Source organism: Haliotis asinina, chromosome 15 (genome assembly GCF_037392515.1).
Source record: "Haliotis asinina isolate JCU_RB_2024 chromosome 15, JCU_Hal_asi_v2, whole genome shotgun sequence".
NCBI lineage: Eukaryota > Metazoa > Mollusca > Gastropoda > Lepetellida > Haliotidae > Haliotis > Haliotis asinina.
In genome coordinates, this window is record NC_090294.1 from 24,462,720 (window position 1) to 24,482,250 (window position 19,531).

Below are 19,531 nucleotides of genomic sequence, written 5' to 3' on the forward strand. Positions count from 1 at the left end.
CTTCAAACACTGTCTATTCCGTTCAGCAATACAACTTAAATGATCCGTGCTCAATCTTTCTTCCTTGGAATGTCTTTTACTTGTTGTTATAATATAATGTCAATGTTTGATGTCCAAAAAAGGAATGTTTGTGAATCAATCGCTCATCTTTGTTTGTTGGAATATTGTCACCCAAATTACAATATCAAGTAAAAAGGGCGATATCTTACCTCACACATGAAAGTCGCTTTCTGACTGGCTCGGCGCTCTTCTATTAATTAGAATTTACCCTGATTACAAGTGAGATACACTTTACTGTGCCCTGCTGCCAACAGCAACTCATTCGGTACTTCATGGTAGTGTTAGCAGTGTGTATTTTCTGTATATTTTGTTATTAATTCAGTAATAATTATTATTTGGTCACAATGTTTAGTGTTTTGAATATTAAATATGATGGGTCATATTTCATTCTAATAGCTGGTCAACATTTTTAGGATTCTGGTTTCCCGAAATTTATCTGCTCCTAGTTTTCTATGTGTTTACTTCCGGGAGACTTATTCAAGGGCATTCTATCGTGTTGACGATAGTTGTGTGTGCCTGAACTTTCGGGAAATCACTTAGAATATATAAAAAGGCTGGTTGCCGTGTTGAGGGCGACACTCATTCATATGTCCTGGAGGATACATCACCGCCAACGCTTGAAAACCCATCAACACCTGACCTACATTATCTGCTGTCACATCGATCGCTATGTTGACATCCTGCATAGTTGATTACCTCTCGTATTGAGACTTTGGTGAGTTTGATATATTGTATTTTCGAGACCTATAAACTTAGATTTTGTCTCTCTAAAATTGTATTTGTAATCAGCATTGTGACTATTGACTTGTGACTTTGTATACCTTGCTCTCGTTGCATAATAATACAATTTGAACGTTTATGACTTGTCTTTGCTCTGTTTTGCTAGTTCACAAGGGGATTTCATACATTGTTTGTCACGGTAAATTCTTAACCGTAACAGCAGTAATTCTCTATCTCGAATAACACTGACATATGTATGATTTATAGAAATTACTGATATTTTGCAAACACAAATCGAGGGAAAGGAGAACTCTAAGTCTGCATTTCTTGAAAGCCTAATGTAGCAATGGCTCCAATGAACATGTACACGACAGGAACTACAGCACATGTTGCAGTAATTGCTACGTGTGATCATCTAATAACATGTGTAAAGGCTAAATATAGATACTGAAATTAGTTTCATCAAAAAATACCTGAATGATGTGCAAAATATACATCATAGTAGTGAAAGTGTAATTGGAAGGATAGGGCGATTGTGTTTAATCTTGTTCAAATGACCTGAAAAGAAATTGCCGAACATGTACAACAATTTTGACGTATGACATCACTATCAATGATTTGTCTCTTACAAAATGGCGGCTTTGTTGACAAGGGCAAACAGGATTTTGTGAGGACTATTCAACTGATTCAGGGATCGTTTGTACATAAATATGCAATGTAAGCAATCAGAATGATTCTAACTGTGTACTGTTATATGTTTTTTATTGTTTTCATTATAAATAAGAGAAGTCAGAAATACTGGTAACTATCGTTGTTCAGCATGACTTTACATCAATCATGGCATCATGCTGCATGGAAACTTCTTATCAAATCATTACATGGTATTTCTTTTTAGTTTGGTATTCGTTGATACGATACTCTTCCTCTGCATATGCTAAACATATTGAACCCAGTAAGCAATGATTAGACAGCTGGATGTCTGAAAATTTCTGAAAATACTATGTAGTGCAAAATCCAAACTTTTCTTTGTTTACATTTTAAACAAGTGCATATTATCGAGCACAGCATTCGTTTTCACACCTAGTATCTTTCATTTCATTTTAACTTGATAGTTGGTATTCGTAACATGGAGCATTTGTAGTTTAATTCTGAAATGTATGGGGAATTCAGTAATTCAGTGATGCATTTGTTGCAGCTGACTACGAAAAATATGTGATGTAATTGGCGTCTAAATACCAGTCTCCACGAAACATGATTTTGTAAACACTACTGTATCCAATATGGAGGAAAGAGCATTTTGGCGTTCATGTAAGTGTATTTTCGAAACCATCCCAACTGATTCATGGTTCATTGGCAACATTTCAGGATTATCATGAGTGGTTACATGAAAACTCGATATTATAAATTATCGATATGTTATTTTGAAATTCAATACTCCCAGTAATTATCAGATTTTCACACTGCAAAAACTACAGGAAAAAACGCTGTGAATCTCAATTTCGTCCTATGTCCAAAATGTCGATGTTTTCGATGAAGCATATTTTGAAAGGTTATTTTTGTCCAAGATAATGGTGGATGGTATCAGGAAACAGGATATTTCCTATAGAATTAAAAATATTAAGCATACATGTTTGAATGATATATTTAGAATTTTATTGCACTTGAAAGTGATGGTTGAAGAGGAGCGACATATATGTCCCTGTGGCACCAAGGAGTTTAAAGGTGGTCGGTAAGATAAATGCGTTGTTCACCGGTCCATCATGATCCATGGTTTGAGGAACCCTCGATGTTTGTCTATGTTCCCCCTTCCTCTTCAGGCTCAGGGAACATAAACAAATATCGAGGGTACTTCAACCCATGCCCCCCTCGTGACCAGTGAACAACTTATAATATAATAATGTGTGATTAATTAATGCACTTCAGATATAGCCCCATTTTTTGCATTAATAAGCATCTCGCATTATTTGATTGATTTACATTAGCTGCTCAACAACTGTGTGGGTTTTACATAATGTTAAATTCCTACATATTTGATACAGTATTTTGAAGTGTGAAAACCATTTTCATTGGACTCATGGCTAAAGTATTATTTTTTTCAAATAAGTGTAATTTATATAAATACTTATAATCCAGTACATAAATAAATGTGTTAACTTTTCGAATACAAACTTTGCAGTTGGTCAGAGGATATTGACAAGATATTTCCATACTCATAAAGTCTAAAAGAATTACCATCAGAAACATATACGGTGAGTTACCATGACTTCCATTTTCAAAGTTGATGAAGAACATAAGCCTAATGTGTACTTTCCTCTGGGCAGTAGACAGGACCAGCGACACTAACAGTGGACACTGATATAATTAACAAGAGTCATGACACTGAGAAGATGACATATCCCCCCAGCCCCCACATACGTGAAAGGACAAATCATCGGACAGTTTCTTGATGTTTTCTTAAAATAAGTCTGAATCGTTTCCATGGAAGTCATGAAAAATATAAATGCCATATATCTGTAAACAGCAAAAGGCACCACTTCCAGATCTGTCTCATATATCTGCCAAGATCTGTTGAAAGATATCAAACGGTTTTCCATTGGAAACGAAGCCTATCCCTCCATTTTGAGACTAAGTTTGAATGGTTTCCATGGAAACCAGGAAAAATAAAAATGCCAAAACACTGTAAACAGAAAAAGGCACAACTTTGTGGTCCGCTTCAAATATCTGCCAAGTTCTACTGTAAGATATTGAATAGTTTTAGAGTTGTGCTCTGGAAACGAAGCCCATCCCTCCCTTTTGAGACTAAGTCCGAACCGTTTCCATGGAAACTGAGAGAATAATAAATCACAAAAAAACTGTAAATAGCAAAAGGCATCACTTTGGGGTCTGCCACATATATCTACCAAGTTACACTGACAGAAGTTAAAAAGTCTGAATTGTTTCCATGGAAACCGAGAAACTAAGAAATCACAAAAACCTGTAACTAGCAAAAGGCACCATTGCAGCTTCTGACTGATATATCTAACAAGTTTTGCAGAAAAATATTGAATTGTTTTTGAGTTATCCTCCGTCGACTATATCCCCCCCCTGCATTACATGCCAGGGGGATAACAATGTATTGACAAATATTTCACATGACATAACATATATTATCTAAATTTAACTTTGTTTTCTGATTTTCATTCAACAGTTATTAAAAAAACTTTAAAATCAAATATGTTTTGATGACATATTTCGAATTTAACCCCATATTATTCCATGAAGATATGTTTAAGCATTTATTTATATTTTTACGAATTTAACAGGTAATATGTACAATGGCAGAATAAAGTCGTGCATCTGTAATTTATTATTAAAGTCCACATGCATCATCATACCAAAACTGAGATAGAAATACAACATTGTACAGTGCAGCTACAACGCAAAGTGGGAAAAGACATGAAGAGCTACCTCTATTAAATACAATATATGTATAAGCTTTTTCATAATTATTATAATAATCTGATTATTGCGAAGGCAAGCTGTATGTAGACACAACAGTAAAATGTAAACCTTTTATCCCAGGCTGGTAAGGGATAACTCTCTCTTCAAATACAGAAATCCATCAGTGGGTCTACAACATTTTATTCATGATATAATCTGTTTACAACTACATGGTGCTGTAACGAGGGCTAGGCGCATTTAGGGAGGCTATAGTCAGCCAACCTGCCTAGCCGCAGTCCGAGGGTCCAGTCCAGACTCACACAAAGTATTTTTAATTTAACCCTAGGGTCCTGATCAGGCTGTCACGTGACGTATTTGTCCGGATGTCAGCCTGCAGCATCCTGCACCTCATCCACAATGTCATGCTTCAGTGGCCAACCGGCTTTTGTCTAACTAATTATAGGCAACTAATGACTCAGTGTTGGTGACCATGAAGACAACAGTCAAGCTGCATTGATTTCCTTTCTATTGACAGCCATGTCATTATTTTAGAGAGCTATTTCAATTTACACAATTCAAGGAATATAATAAATATTTCTCATAAACCCTGTTCCAAAACGCCAAAGACATATGCCTACGATACTTTGTTGCTTCAACACTGCCATTCAACACAACGCAACTGCCATTTATTATACTAGAGATTAAAATTTAAAATCAGTATGACTATATGTATTTTTTTAGTTCTGCAACAAAAGAATTTGGAAAGTGCCATTGAATATGCACCTATCTCAGTAGTACTGCATCTTCTGTGTCTGAAATATTATATTTATAATTAATAAATGAATATCTTAATATTATTCCCTTTTATTAAAAATTAAGAAAAATTGTGATTTCATATTTCACGCATCACAAACCTTTACAGACATAAAAAAGTAGATTTTAGTCATGCCCATGTATATTGTTTCTCACTTCTCTCTCTACCTGCTAAACACTTGTGCTGTCAAAATCTCAATCCCATCTTGTATGACCCGATGAAATTTACGTAAGATGATTTTCTGTGTTTCTCATTTCGCGCACTCCCGTCGGCTCCTCAACACAGTGAGTTATGTGAATGCAGCCACGTCGACCATAATACTAAAGCGATTTGAGTACATATACAATGAAAATACACCGCAGTTTCAAATGTGTGATGTTGAGACATCTAGTGCCAAACTTAAATTAATGATTGCAAAACGTCAACAAACCGACAAAGCATGGCGATCAGCTGATTCCACCGCCTTGCTTCAAACTGCTATTTCTCGATACATTCTAGCAATATATAAGCAGTCATGACTATCCCAGGTGTTTCATAGAAAATTGGAGTAAATATTTCAGGACATAACACTTGCTAGATCATCATAAAAGGGAAAAGATAGACAGTCCATGCACCAACGTGAACGTTCCCGGTGAAGGTGACGGCTATACTGGCTAACTGTCTCTAAGTGTAATAGTAACACGTATGGCTCACATCGCGCCTAAGACATCCGCAGTCAGTTTAAGGTTGGACCGTCCGGATCGGCGTGCCTAGCCAATTAGTAACGGGAAGATAAATTCAAAAAGATCGCCCATTAGTAGATGGCTTCCCTGCGTATCTTACTGTGGGAAACATTAACATCATAATATTGAAAGTGTAATTGAAAGGGCACTGGCAGTTGTTTTTTCTCTTGTTTAACCGACCTTCACCTGAAAGAAATTGTCTAATATGTGGACTGATTTACTGAGAAAGTGAAATCCCAAACATGACATATGTTGCCTGTAGAACAATGTTGCATGACATGACTACCGATGAACAACTCGTAAAAAAATTGGTGACTTCGCTAACAAGATCATACCGAATTTTGCATGGCCTCTTCCCTTGATTCAGGGACCGTTTATACACAATTCCTGAGATGTGGGTAATCAGAATGATTCTGACTATCTGAATTACAGAAAATGCTACGCAGTGTAATATTAGGATTTTTCTTTGTTTACATTCCAAACAAGCGTAATCTTTCAAGTAGAGCGTTTGTTTTCATACCCAATATGTTTCTTTTCATTATCTAGACAGTTGGTAGACAGTTAATCTAGACAAAAGACCATTATTAATGAGATTCTAAAATGTATGGAGAACTAAGTGATGCATTTGTCGCAGATGAATACGAAATATACATGATGTAATAGGCATCAGAGTACCGGGCCTTGCGAAATGATTTCTTTTTTTCAATTTTTTAAATTCACTTCACTTGGATATAGATTACATAGAATTATCAGTGAGCAAAGATTTTACAAATGGTATAATATGAGTGGAATGAGACTTTTTTTTTGCAATTTCTACGGGTGAAAGAGTATAGACATATAAAAACTGGTACACATGAGGCGTAAGCTATTTTGTTTACAGTCATAGAGCATATTGAAGTAAACTCCATTTTTGCTCAAACACATTCATCTGAGAACTGTTTCAAGCAATATGTTTCTTCATATAATAAACATCCTTTAGTAACTCTTGGTGAAACTTGATTTTATTCCCTTAATATTCATGACAAAAATATGGCGCTTTGCCAGCATGATCATGTGACTGAGCAAATGGTCATTATTAGCACAAAATAGTATATCCTGAACTGAGGGTATGAATGTGAAAGACATGATTAACAAAATTGGTGAATTCTTTACAGAATAATCTAATGGTTGGACATTAAATATACACAAAAATATTCTCACTTGATCTACATGTGCCCCATGATCTACATGTGTTGTTATCAACCGGTTTCATTTTAAACAACTGACGTTGTGTATAGATAATTCTGTGTATAAATTTGTATAGAAAATCCTAGAGCTTTGTCTCTTTGACTGTTTGTCTGTATTGCAAAAATGTGGTCTTCCAATTGATATGATTGTTTAATTCTCTTTCCCATTTATCGCATACATTTGGAAAGTTGGATTTAGACACGAGATAATCATAAAATGATCTTGATTCTTTAGTGACTTTAATACAATCAGTCCAAGGAGAACATATCACTGTGTTTGTTGTGGGTGGGTGACCCGCTGTTTGAATGACTTCTTTCCATTCTTTTTTTCTGAATGCTAAGAAGGACATGGTTTAGGTCGAGTACCGTGCCATTTAATATCAAATTTTCTTTTAAGTTCCGCAAATGAGAGTAACTCTTTCTCAGTGAATATATCTTTGATATGAGTAATTCCTTGTTTGAACCAGTTATTAATTTTGAGACATGGTGATTTAACCAAGAGGTTGCATAAGGATTTCTTTTATGTTGGTGTCACTAACTGCATATCCCTTTATATATTTGCGCCAGGCATCAAGTACTTCTTTCCAGAATGGATTTGTAATTGTGTGGTACATAATAATATTGGCTCCTAACCGAAGGATCTGTTCTATCAGAAAACCGACTAGTTTTTTGCTGTTTGAGTTTAAACATATCTCTTTAAACAATAGAGGTTTAAAAAATCAGTAAAAGTTTTAATATCAACCATCCTGAGACCACCTTCCTCATACTTTTGCATTAAAATGAAATGATTTTGTGAACACAATCCAATATGGTGGGAAGCGCACGGCGTTTGTGTAAATATAAACATTCCAACTGATTTATCAGTAATGTTTTAGAATTACCATCAGAGAAACCATACGAAAACTACGTCCAATCGGATTATGTCCGATTCGTTATCATGAAAATCAGAAAAAACAACACCAGTCATCAGAAGATGACATATCCCCCCACCCATCCCCCGGCACCCACATATTTGAAAGGACAAATCATGCCTCACATATCTGCCAAGATTTGATGAAAGATTGTAATAAGTTTTTGAGTTGTGCTCTGGAAACGAAGCCCATCCATCCTTTTTGAGACTAGGTCCGAATTGTTTCCATGGAAACCCAGAAAATGATCAATCACCAAAATCTGTAAACGCCAAAAGGTGACCCTTTAGATTCTGATGGATAGTTTTGAGGACAAATAATTTGAAGTTTCTTAGTAATACGCCGGCAACGAGGCCCATCTCTCCAGTTTTGACTACGACCAAAACATTTCCAATGGAAAACGCACACACACACACAAAAAACAAACTGAAATGTCAAAAATCTGTAAATAGCATAAACGCACAACCATAGGCCCATCTTATTATATCTACCAAGTTTGGTCTAAAAATATTGACCGCTTTTTGAGTTACAGTATGCTCCTGAAACAAAATGATTACGGACAGGCAGACAAGGCTTTGATGTCATCTCCCTGCATTACATGCAGCAGGGGGGATAACAACCATGACAAGAAATGGATCTTAAAACTCAATACAATCCATCCACAAATCATAAAGGACTACATTCAATACCCCTCTTAACTGTTTGTAAAGTAGCATAGGTCCTACCCATCGAGCATGAATAAGCAATTGTGGATCAAAGTGTGATATTATCAATGCACTGGATATCAGACAAAAAATAAATGTAACTTCAGATTACCTTGGCTGGTAGTCAGTGGAGTAAGTGCAGCTGAAGCATCAGTTCCACATACTGTTTGCAATGTTCTTCTCAGAAGTGTTTGTATATCACTCTGTGAGAGGGAGGAAACAGGCACAATGGCATGAATGATATGTTTTTTATCACTCATATTTCCTGCAGGAGTACTACTAACACACAACAAATTGCAATCCAAACTCTTTAAGTTTATGTGTCCTGTTGCTTGTCTTACAGCTTTAGAGGCACTGATAATTGGCTCGATGTCAGGGTTTTCCCAGGTGACGAGAGCATCGACACTGGCTTTCACTATATCCCCTGTGTACAACTTCACCATCCCTTTTCCATTAACACTGTATGTGTAGGATCCTTTGACAGCAGACACAGTATGTGATTCACTGACGATTTGAGTTGTTTGACCTCCTTGTGGAATGGATGAAGTTTGTCTGCCTCTGCTTCTACTACGCTGACGAACTCCTTGTTGCATGCATACCTTCATAAATCTTTCCTCCTCCGGTCTTGGTGTGATAGTTGAATGCTTGGATTGCGAGAATGTTGAGGCTATCATTTGAAGCATGGTTTCACACTTATCAACAAAGTGAACTTCTGTCAAGCATTCCTTGCTGCCATTCCACATACCAAATAGTTTTGTTGCTCTTACATATGCATCACAACACTTTTGCTTTGGTACACGAAATATACCTACAAGAAAAGAAATACATATATATGACAACTAGTTATGAGATCTGGTACTGAGACCTGGAGGTCAATTAATCTAACTGGAACACTGGATGCAGCAATATATGCAGTGATATAACACTTTTGCTTTGGTACACGAAATATACCTATAAGAAAAGAAATACATATACATGACTACTAGTAATGAGACCTGGTGGTCAATTAATCTAACTGGAGCACTGTACGCAGCAATATACAGTCGAACCCCGTTTACTCGGGGTAAACTCAGGAAATCCTGGCTTCTGGACGATTTTTATGGGAAACGAAACTTACGTTCAGTAATTGTACTCACTTAACCGGACCCTGCGCTTCCGGCCCGGACGGCAAATTTTCAAACCATTCACATAGATTTCCATTGAAAAATGATCCAGTTATCCGGACGGAGAGATCTATGCAATGTGCATGAGTATGTGTCACGTCGATAACGTTTTCTGCACTACTCTCTTTACTATTCTTAATCTGTCGGAAGAGATTTGATGTGATTTGATTAATTAGCCATCAACACACTAAGGACGCGTACCACTCAGGTTGTTCATTAGGATTCGGCGGGTGTGAAAACATCTCATCAGTAACGAAAACGCATGTTAAGTAGGATTAAGATAAACTACACTGTAATTGTACTGTATAAACACTTATAAATGGACCCTTACTATCTGTCGCGATGCAAGTTAAAAATAGCCTGTCACATGATCTAAGTCATGTGATCCCATCCGGAAGTTTACTTCTGCAAACAGCATAAGTTGATTTATTGATATACGTTCATGAAAATTTTTCACTTAATTTTCACGGTTTGCTTGTTTGATCCAATCTGGATGAGTTTCGAGTTTAACCAAAACGTCTGGTTAAACTGGGTTCGACTATATACACTGATATAGTGTTTTCTTTTGACAATATGAAACACAGTATGTTTATGTGATGGTATGCTGTGCCTATAAAGCAAGAGTTTTTTGTGTATAAATTAGTAAGTCCTCAATTCATGAGTTGCTCAGAAAAGTATGAGGACAAGGTAAGTATGGATCATGATATTAGTTTTTTGAGTTTAAGTTTTATAGTGACTGCTGCAATATTCCAGCAATATCTTAGAGGGCACACACCAGCATTACACACAAGGCACCAATGGTTTGACTACTAGGTGATATCCAACCATCCCAAACATACATCTACTTGACAGAATATGAAAATGTTCATGCGGCATGAATATTTCCGGTTACAAGTCAAAAGGGCCGCATGACCAAACGGCCGCAAATCAGAAAAGTCAAAAGTGCTGCAAGAAATTCAAAAGGGACGCCGCAAACCCCTAGTCAACAGGCCCACATTAAAAAGTCAAACAGGCCTCAGACTCCTCGTCAAATGGGCCACATAAAAGTCAAATAACAAGAACATCTTTTCTTCAAAATTATAATAGTAAAAGATTTTACATCTACTCAATGTACATTTTGTGCATACTAGTCCTGTTCTTAATGGATATTTATTTTATAATTTTGAAAAAAAAAGAAATATATAGCAGTGATAATAGTTACGGCCGTTTGGTCATGCGGCCCTTTTGACTTATACCCGGATATATTCATAGTACAGGCAAGCGATATGCAAGACAAGTCCGTCCATGATCTTATACTTTCACACATTAACACAGAGTCAACTCAATGTCAGGTTTAGGGCTTTTCTTGCTGGTGCTATTTTTAAAGACAATTAATTATCATAATCATAAATGGGAAGTGTTTTGATACTGAAATGAAACAAATAACCATTACGTAATCTATCGTTTGTCCTGTTCTTAATGAAAGAATATGAGGACAAACGATAGATTACGTAGATTATGACAGTAAAATGTGTGAAGTGTTTGGAAACCTGAAGAAGAACCAGTATGCAATCAAGTGTTATTGTTGCACAAGATGGACCCACAGGACATGGGGCACTGCTTGTGGACAGTGCAGATCCTTTTCCCTTTAGCTGTCACATGCTGCTGCATCTGTCAGTATAGAAGTTGACACTACAGGGTCAGATCAAGTCCCTTGTGCTGATATCACAGACTTAGCTGAGGGGTCTAGAGAACTTCCAGCTGAGGAAAGTCTTTAATGTCCTGGAGAACCAGAAGGGGTTGACTACACAGTGCTGGATAGGGCACACATAAGGGGAAGCCTCTCCTTCTTTCGAGAAGATATGCCTATGTACCTAGGTTGGTATACATTAACATGTACAATAGTAATAAAATAATTTAAATGAATATAAAGTTTAAGTGGATGATATGATAAAACAGTACAAATGACTTCAATCTTACAATTTTTAATTAAATGTTAATGTTCATTTACTATCTTTCAATTTGGTTTCCAGGAAGACTTTTGCATGATGGGAAAGTGAAACTATTCAAGAAGACAGCCAACAGAAGGAGGGTTTTGCTGCCTGGCAGTTCTTTAAGAATGGTGACATTAAGCCCAGTAGTGACATTAACTGCTGGGCTTGTGACCGAGGCTGATAGGAACAGTCGAGTGTGAAAGTTGAATGTAATCTCTTGAAATGATGACTTTGATATATATGCACTCATTCTCAATAAATCGTTGCAATTGGCATACATAACGTTTTGAAAATTAAAGTGTATTCTAGATGAAGATTGTTTTATTTTTATATTATTCAGCACATATTGTGAGCATTTCCAAAAAGAACGGGATATGATTCTCTTTAGATTTTGTGTCACTTAGCATCTTAGTTGGGACGTGAATAATACAAAAACTGCTCCTGAAATGTACGTGATTAGGGTTGTTATTAAAGTATATGTGTACTTTTCCTGTTATTGTTCACCAAGCACTGCAAAGTCTTTTTCAATGACATAGGACACTGGGAATGTTTGAACTTTTAACAAGGATCACGAAATGTTGATGTAACGTACATTTCACCAAAATGCTTCACTTGTATTTCCATTCACAAACCACTGTTGGTAAATCAATATCTGATGAACAGCATGATAGAAGGCACCCCACAAATCTAAGCAATAGCAGCAAACAAATCAATGTCATAAACCTATAACAACACAACAAACAAGGATTTTTCTCTCCTTGTGTAACGTACATTACATAGAAGCAGATCTTGTCTCAAATGTGGATGTTATGAGAGAATAATCTGATTCTAATATCTTCAGCATTCTCTGTGATTTGCCAATAGGAACAGGAGCATTAATTTGCAGAGAATATCATCCTGTGCAACCCAAATGACATCCTCTCTCTTGGGCCACTGAAACATATTCTTCTTCCTTTGGGGAAAGCTGATCTCCATCTCTCCGTCATTGTTGTCAATGGTCAGAACCTCACTGGAATGTTTGTGAACGAATGACAATTTTCGTATGTTTACAACCTTTTCTCGCCAAATACCTATCAGAAAAACATTCATTTTCGTTGAAATGTTGACATCACACTATTTTCCATCTTTCACAAAAAACACCAATTTACAAGCTTACTTGGAGGGTCTGCAACGTCATAAACGTTGAACTTTTCAACTTCATTTGACGTCAACGTGACGTGGGAAAATGGCGTCGTCTGGTCACATGTCACAAGTAAAGCTGCTCCAATATAGATCCCAGTTTCCCACAGTTTCGTACATTACAGTGACGTTCATTACGGATAGTCGGAAAAACTAACAAAACACCGAGTTAAAAACGATATTTATCTCGAATTTACTCTACTGAGGACGTGAACATTGTGACACATTATATACTATTAGCCTGCAAATAGTATAACTTTGTTGTCCTGGTAGGTGGTAGGTAACGTACATTACACCCTTATCCATAACCCTCAATTTTTCAAATTTTGATGTCCAATACTTTGAAAACAGTACTTCTTTGTCACAAAATAGATTGCTTTCCGGGTTTATCATTCACATGATACTATTTTTTGTAAAATCACAGTATTTGGTTTAATCATTTATGTTTTAAAAAAATTAGCTGTTCAATGAAAAAACAGCGACACATATATGAAGTGTTATAAAATTACATACGTGTTTTCCCTGGGACTGCCTTTGAAAACAAAGGGAAATCTATGTATAAGAGAAAATTTATTGACCGCAGTCACGTTAGTTTTTCATGGGAACACAAATTTAGAAGAAGTATTAGGCATCCAGTGTCGTTTGGCGACAGTAACAAACGTTACAAAATGGGCATAGATGGTAAGTTTTAAAATTTTAAGTTGAACAAGGAAAAATTTACCTATGTTGCATGGAATCAGGAAGTTATCTTACTTTATAAAACATACAAGTTTATCTCCATGAATTTAAAAGAAACTGTCGGCGACAGTAATGCAATGATTTATTGAGAATGAGTTATTTATCCATTACATAATCTATTTTTGTCATCATTTTTCTTTCTAATATTGAAATAAATATCTGTTCAGAACAGGACTAGTATGCACAAAATATACATTGAGTAGATGTAAAATCTTTTGGTGTAACAATTTTGAAAAAAGATAATATTATATTTCACAGATTAAGATTGAAATGCAGCAGAGAGGGTTCGGGTGATTATTCTTATCATTTCATATCTATGCGGCCCTTTTGACTAGGAGTCTGAGGCCCTTTTGACTTTCTTGCGGCCATTTTGACTAGGGCCCATATTTCCAACACCAATTGGACTGACCTGAACCTATTGCTGGTACTGCCGCTATGGCAGCACCCGCATTGCTGGCTTCAACGAGGCATCGCAGGATGGTCTTGCACAGGTCATCTTCGCACTTCTGCTTTTCATAATCCTTGTAGTCATACCAGGATGGTCCGACTGCATGGAATACCATCCGACATGGCATTCTACCAGCTGTTGTTCTTACCACACCAGATACAGGGATAGGACCATTTTCATGCACATATCGTCTTCCTTCATCATCTAAAGCATCCCCAGCAGCATCACGTATAGCTCTTGCAACTCCACTTCCGTGACTCAGATTGCCGTTTGCAGCATTGACAATTGCATCAACCTTTAGTGTTGTAATGTCTGCTGAGTAAACATGGACGCTGACAGAACCAACTGTGAATAACTGACTACCTGGTTCATCTATCCTTTGCTCAAGTGTAGAGGAGTGTTCAAGTGGATTATCACCCAAGATGTGTTTAATCATTTTCTTTTTCTGTTTCTTTTTCAGTAATGAAAGGAAAGTACTCCTTGATAACTGTAAAGGAATGAAACTTAATAATGACAGTCTTTGTATTCATGAAGCATCGACAATGAAACTTGATCAAATTCTAAACAACGATTTGTCAGGTAATGACAAATCGTTCTTTTTTCAAATATATTTGTTTATTATTACAGCACATACAATATATAGTGTGTGAGACGCGTTTTATGTCGCACTCAGCAATATTGAAGCTATATGACGACGGTCTGTAAATAATAGAGTCTGAACCAGACAATCAAGTGATCAACAGCAAGAGCATTGATCTGCGCAATTGGGAACCGGTGACATGTGGCAGCCAAGTCAGCGAGCCTGACCATTCGATCCCGTTAGTCGCTTCTTACGACAAGCAAAGTCGCCTTGTATGGCCAGCATGGGTTGCTGAAGGTCTATTCTACTCCAGACCTTCACGGGTCACATACAATAATGACATAACCAGTCTAATTAACACGTCTTCCAAAGCCGACCAGACTTCAGCCTTGTCAATTAGTTTCCAAAAAGTATTTAAGAGCATGAAAAACGTTGAGCGTCTAGGTTTCCAGGTATCACTGGTCTATCATAAGAAATAACCACCTCTTTGAAGAGCAGTAAATCCAAAATGCTTGGCATGGCATGAAAAACTCTCCTAATGATGCACAAGTTTCAAATGTATTGTAAGTCCCCATGGTCCCTAGTGTGGTGATCTACCTTCAGTTGTTGGCGATCTTGATAGCCCATTTCTATTTTGAATACTAATTTAAATTCTAAATGTTAACCGGCATTACTGATAAAGATGAATGTTGGAAGTTTCATCTTGTTAAGAATCTAGCAACTGTCAAACCAGTGTAGTAATTTTGGAATATTAGCAATATCAAAGAACGTCAGGACACGGACTTAGACATTGTTTGAATGAAATGGTCATATAAATAGCATGATTTGTTGAATTCAATAGAGCTGTTCAACCTTTAACATACTACAGATGTTTATACATGTCTGAAAACGATTTATCAAGTGCCAGTTGAGGGACAGAACCAATTGGCTCTGTATCATAATCCTTTAGAGACAATTAATTGTAATGCTAAAAAAACAACAACTACAACAACAACAAAAACAAATAAAACATGGACTATCAGTATTCATGAAAACAAACTGATATTCTTAAAAAAACACTCTTAATCTGGACTGTGTTTGTCATTATTGCATTAAGTTGACTTCAATTTTTGCAGAAGAGTTTTGGCAAAATCATGTGTGATCCAACTTGACAGACTACCTCAAATCACCATTATTTACAGCAGGTTTAGGAATACATTACTGTTACTGAGATGAACACTGATAAGCTATACTATACGCTATACATTGAAATGTCAACATCGTTCGTTACCCAAGATAGTTATCATGGATACGAGGTCTCGGAACACCAACTCTATCATTGCGGTAAATTCTCTATTCGATTGCAATCACAGAAATTCAAATTGTCTAAATGTTTATTAAAAATCTTATCACACTAATATCTTAGGCGTCAATCACGGGTGAAATCAAGTGGGAAGAAGTAATAGATTGTATTACAACTTACTAGTTTTAAACCAAATCTGCGAAGTTCTTGTACTTTTACTGTTCTTGGAACACAGGTTTGTAAGGTATAGATTTATGTTGATTTATTGCATAGATTGTTCTCGTCACGATATAGCTGAAATACTGCCGATGTGAATATTAGCTCACTCACTATCATTTTAGAGCTCTGCGTGCAAAGAAGGGAAAAACATCCTCACTCCTTTAAGACCAACGGCCATCAAAAAGAGACAAATGATTTGGGATGAGAAACTGTTGATGTAATTAAGATGGCATTCTCATGAATCGTGTACCTGTTTTACACTATTTCCCAAACTGAATGCGGGTTCCACTTTGGTTCTGTCCCTGTAGAGTTGACAGTGATCGACATTTACTCGTTCAGACCCCCAGGAGGTGACGTTCAACCATTCACCTAAAGATTACTTGAAAACCAGGCAGCTGGATAATAAGACCATATGTGATACCCCATTTATTATATCATTATGTTGACAGCTCACTTATAACACCATTGTGGCTGACATTACCATAAAGATTGTTTTTCAGGCATCATTTTAATGAAAATGTATTAATGTGATATCACGTCTGATCTTTTCTCATATTTATCATACATCATTTCCCATCATTAGCCATAATACTTTCTCCTTTCAGAAACATCTTTTGTTCTTTTATTGTTATATATGATGTCACTTCAGTGTCGTTCTCGGTCAATCTGACAATAGTTCGGCACCAGTGGAGAGCCACCTCCTCGTGGTACTGGGTAAAGCTAAGAGCTCGCCAACCTTCCTGTAGTGAGGAAGGCATATTTGGTCCACCAACCAGTTGGCCGTGAGTTGCGCCCCTGTGTCAGAGAAGGACGGCTGTGACGAGAGTGGATTTTCCGTAATTTGTTTTGTTATTGATTAAGTGATAGTTATTATTAGGTCACAAGGTTTAGAGTTTTGAGTGATAGTTATTATGGGTCACATTTCGTATAATCCGTAATAGTGTTTAAGCGGCACGCCCTTAAGGTAGCGCTTTACATATATCTCCCTTTGGTGTGTTTTTACATGCCGATCGCTGGAAGGCATAAGCATCAGTTACAGTGTATATATAAGGTTGGTTGTGACACACACACACACACACACACACACACACACACACACACACACACACACACACACACACACACACACACACACACACACACACACACACTGGGGTTGTGTCATCATTCAGCCTACCTACATCTGTCTGCCTTTTCGTCAAGTCTGACTTACTTTCAAGATCGTTCATTGTGAAAGAATTAGTAGAACTCTATCTCGCCGAAAACCAAGACTTTTGTGAGTTGATATTATATTTGTGACCCATTACTTTAGATTTGCATCGTCCTACAAACCTCTATTGTGAATCTTTGTATCTTGCTCTTGTCTGCTCTATACATTTTATTGAATGTTGTAGACTTGTTTGAGTTATATTTTGCTGGTTCGAAGTATTTATTATACCTTTTGTCACGGCAAATTTTAACCGTAACACATTTGGGGGCTCGTCCGGGATAGAATTCTTTTTACGTTTGAGACCTATTGTGAAATTGATTTCATTTTTTTGCAATAATTTGGCAACAAGTTAACTGTGGAACCAGCAAACTGGTTTTTGAACGTGAGAAGTTTGTAGTGTCCTCTGACTCTGAGATTTGTCGCAAATGTCTTCACATCTCACAGTTGTTGGCGATCTATAGCCTATTTTGCATTGTATTGTCCAAATAGTGATATTAGTTTTCACTTTCCACGCTAGTTGTAATACTAATTGTGATATTCTAATTGTTTTACTGTCCTTCGTTGACAGGGTTTTATAATAAACATATATTCCTGTCAGTTCACCTGATGAAGGGGTGACCACGAAACATTGTGTTTAAAAGAATTATATAGAAGATTTATTTCAGAGATTACATATATTCCATTTCAGTGTTAAATTTTCTCGTCACTATATGGTTGAAATATTGTCGATGTGACGTTAAATGTTAACTCAATCACTATCTTCACATTACAAAATTTATGCCAAACCTGTAATGAGGAAATTTCAGATTATAAAAATTGTGTTGAATCTTTTTATTGATGAGGGACTTTTTAAAGAAGATATTTTGGAAATGGTTCAAGAGGAATGTTCAACCAGTTGGAAATGGACAAAATAGAACTGAAAAGGATGGAAGTAGAAAAAGAAATGGAAATGAAAATGTTGGAGATGGAGATACAGAGATAGAAAGGAATTAGAATTGAGAAAATTCGAAGCTGACAGAGAAATTGAAGTGAAAAGGTTAGATAAGTCATCTCAACCCTCAACTACTTTCTCTTTTGATATCGCAAAGCATGCTATACTGGTACCCCCATATAAAGAGAAAGAAATAGACAAATATTTTCTACATTTCGGAAAAGTTGCCGAAAGTTATAAGTGGCCAAGGGAGCCATGGACTATGCTCCTGCAAACTGTTTTGCAGGGTAAAGCTCAGAATGCTTAGGCAGCCTTGTCAATACAACAAAGCTCAGACTATGATCTTGTCAAGAGTACACTTTTGAGAGCTTCTGAGTATGTGTCTGGGCTTACTGTTAGAAGCTCAGAAATGCTTATAAAAGGGACAATGAGACTTTTGTAGAGTTTGCTAGAGAAAGGGAAACATTGTTTGATAGGTGGCTTGGGTCTAAGGAAGTCACAGATTTTGATGGTTTGAGAGAGTTAGTTTTGAAGTAAGATTTCTTAGCAGAGTGTTTATGTTGATCTTAAGACTTATTTGGATGAACAAATGGTTGATGACTTACACGAGGTAGCGATGTTGGCAGGTGATTATTGTTTGACTCGCATGATTTCTTTTAGGTCTCCAGGTAATACAAAATTTTCTGGCCAAAAGAGCTTTTCCTCGGGTAAGACTTCAGGACATATAGGTTACAGTGGTGTTGACCCGTCAAGGTAGAATAGACCTTCAGCAATCTATGCTTGCCATAAAAGGCGACTCTGCTTGTCGTAAGAGGCGACTAACGGGATTGGGTGGTCAGGCTCGCTGACTTGGTTGACACATGTCATCGGTTTCCCAATTGCGCAGATCCATGCTCCATGCTGTTTTTGGTCACTTGATTGTCTGGTCCAGACTCGATTATTTACAGACTGCCGCCATAAATCTGGAATCTTGCTGAGTGCGGCGTAAAACTAAACTCACTCACTACAGTAGTGTTAGAACAGGTTCAGTGGCAAGCAGTCACATACTTTTCAGTCTTAGCCTAAGAATACCAGTGGTTCTGATCCTCTTTGTGGATATTGTAAGAATCCAGGTCATTTGATTTCTGCATGTCACAAACTCTAGTTTAGAAATCAGGCCACAGGTTCCCCAAACAATTTTGTGTCCATCGCACTTAAACCTTTCTTTCCAGGTGGTTCTGAGGAGAGTTTTGTT

General features: G+C 36.8%; 1 protein-coding gene across 1 annotated transcript in view; it reads right to left on the reverse strand.

Annotated features, from left to right (window-relative positions):
- LOC137264928 (uncharacterized) overlaps positions 1-19,531 on the reverse strand; it is a 45,231-nt gene that overhangs the window by 10,307 nt on the left and 15,393 nt on the right. Inside the window, exons 4-5 of the mRNA XM_067800281.1 lie at positions 14,037-14,562; positions 8,687-9,382 (exon numbers count right to left, since the gene is read on the reverse strand). Of these exons, the coding sequence (XP_067656382.1) occupies positions 8,687-9,382; positions 14,037-14,562 (1,222 nt within the window). The remainder of the gene's footprint in view (positions 1-8,686; positions 9,383-14,036; positions 14,563-19,531) is intronic.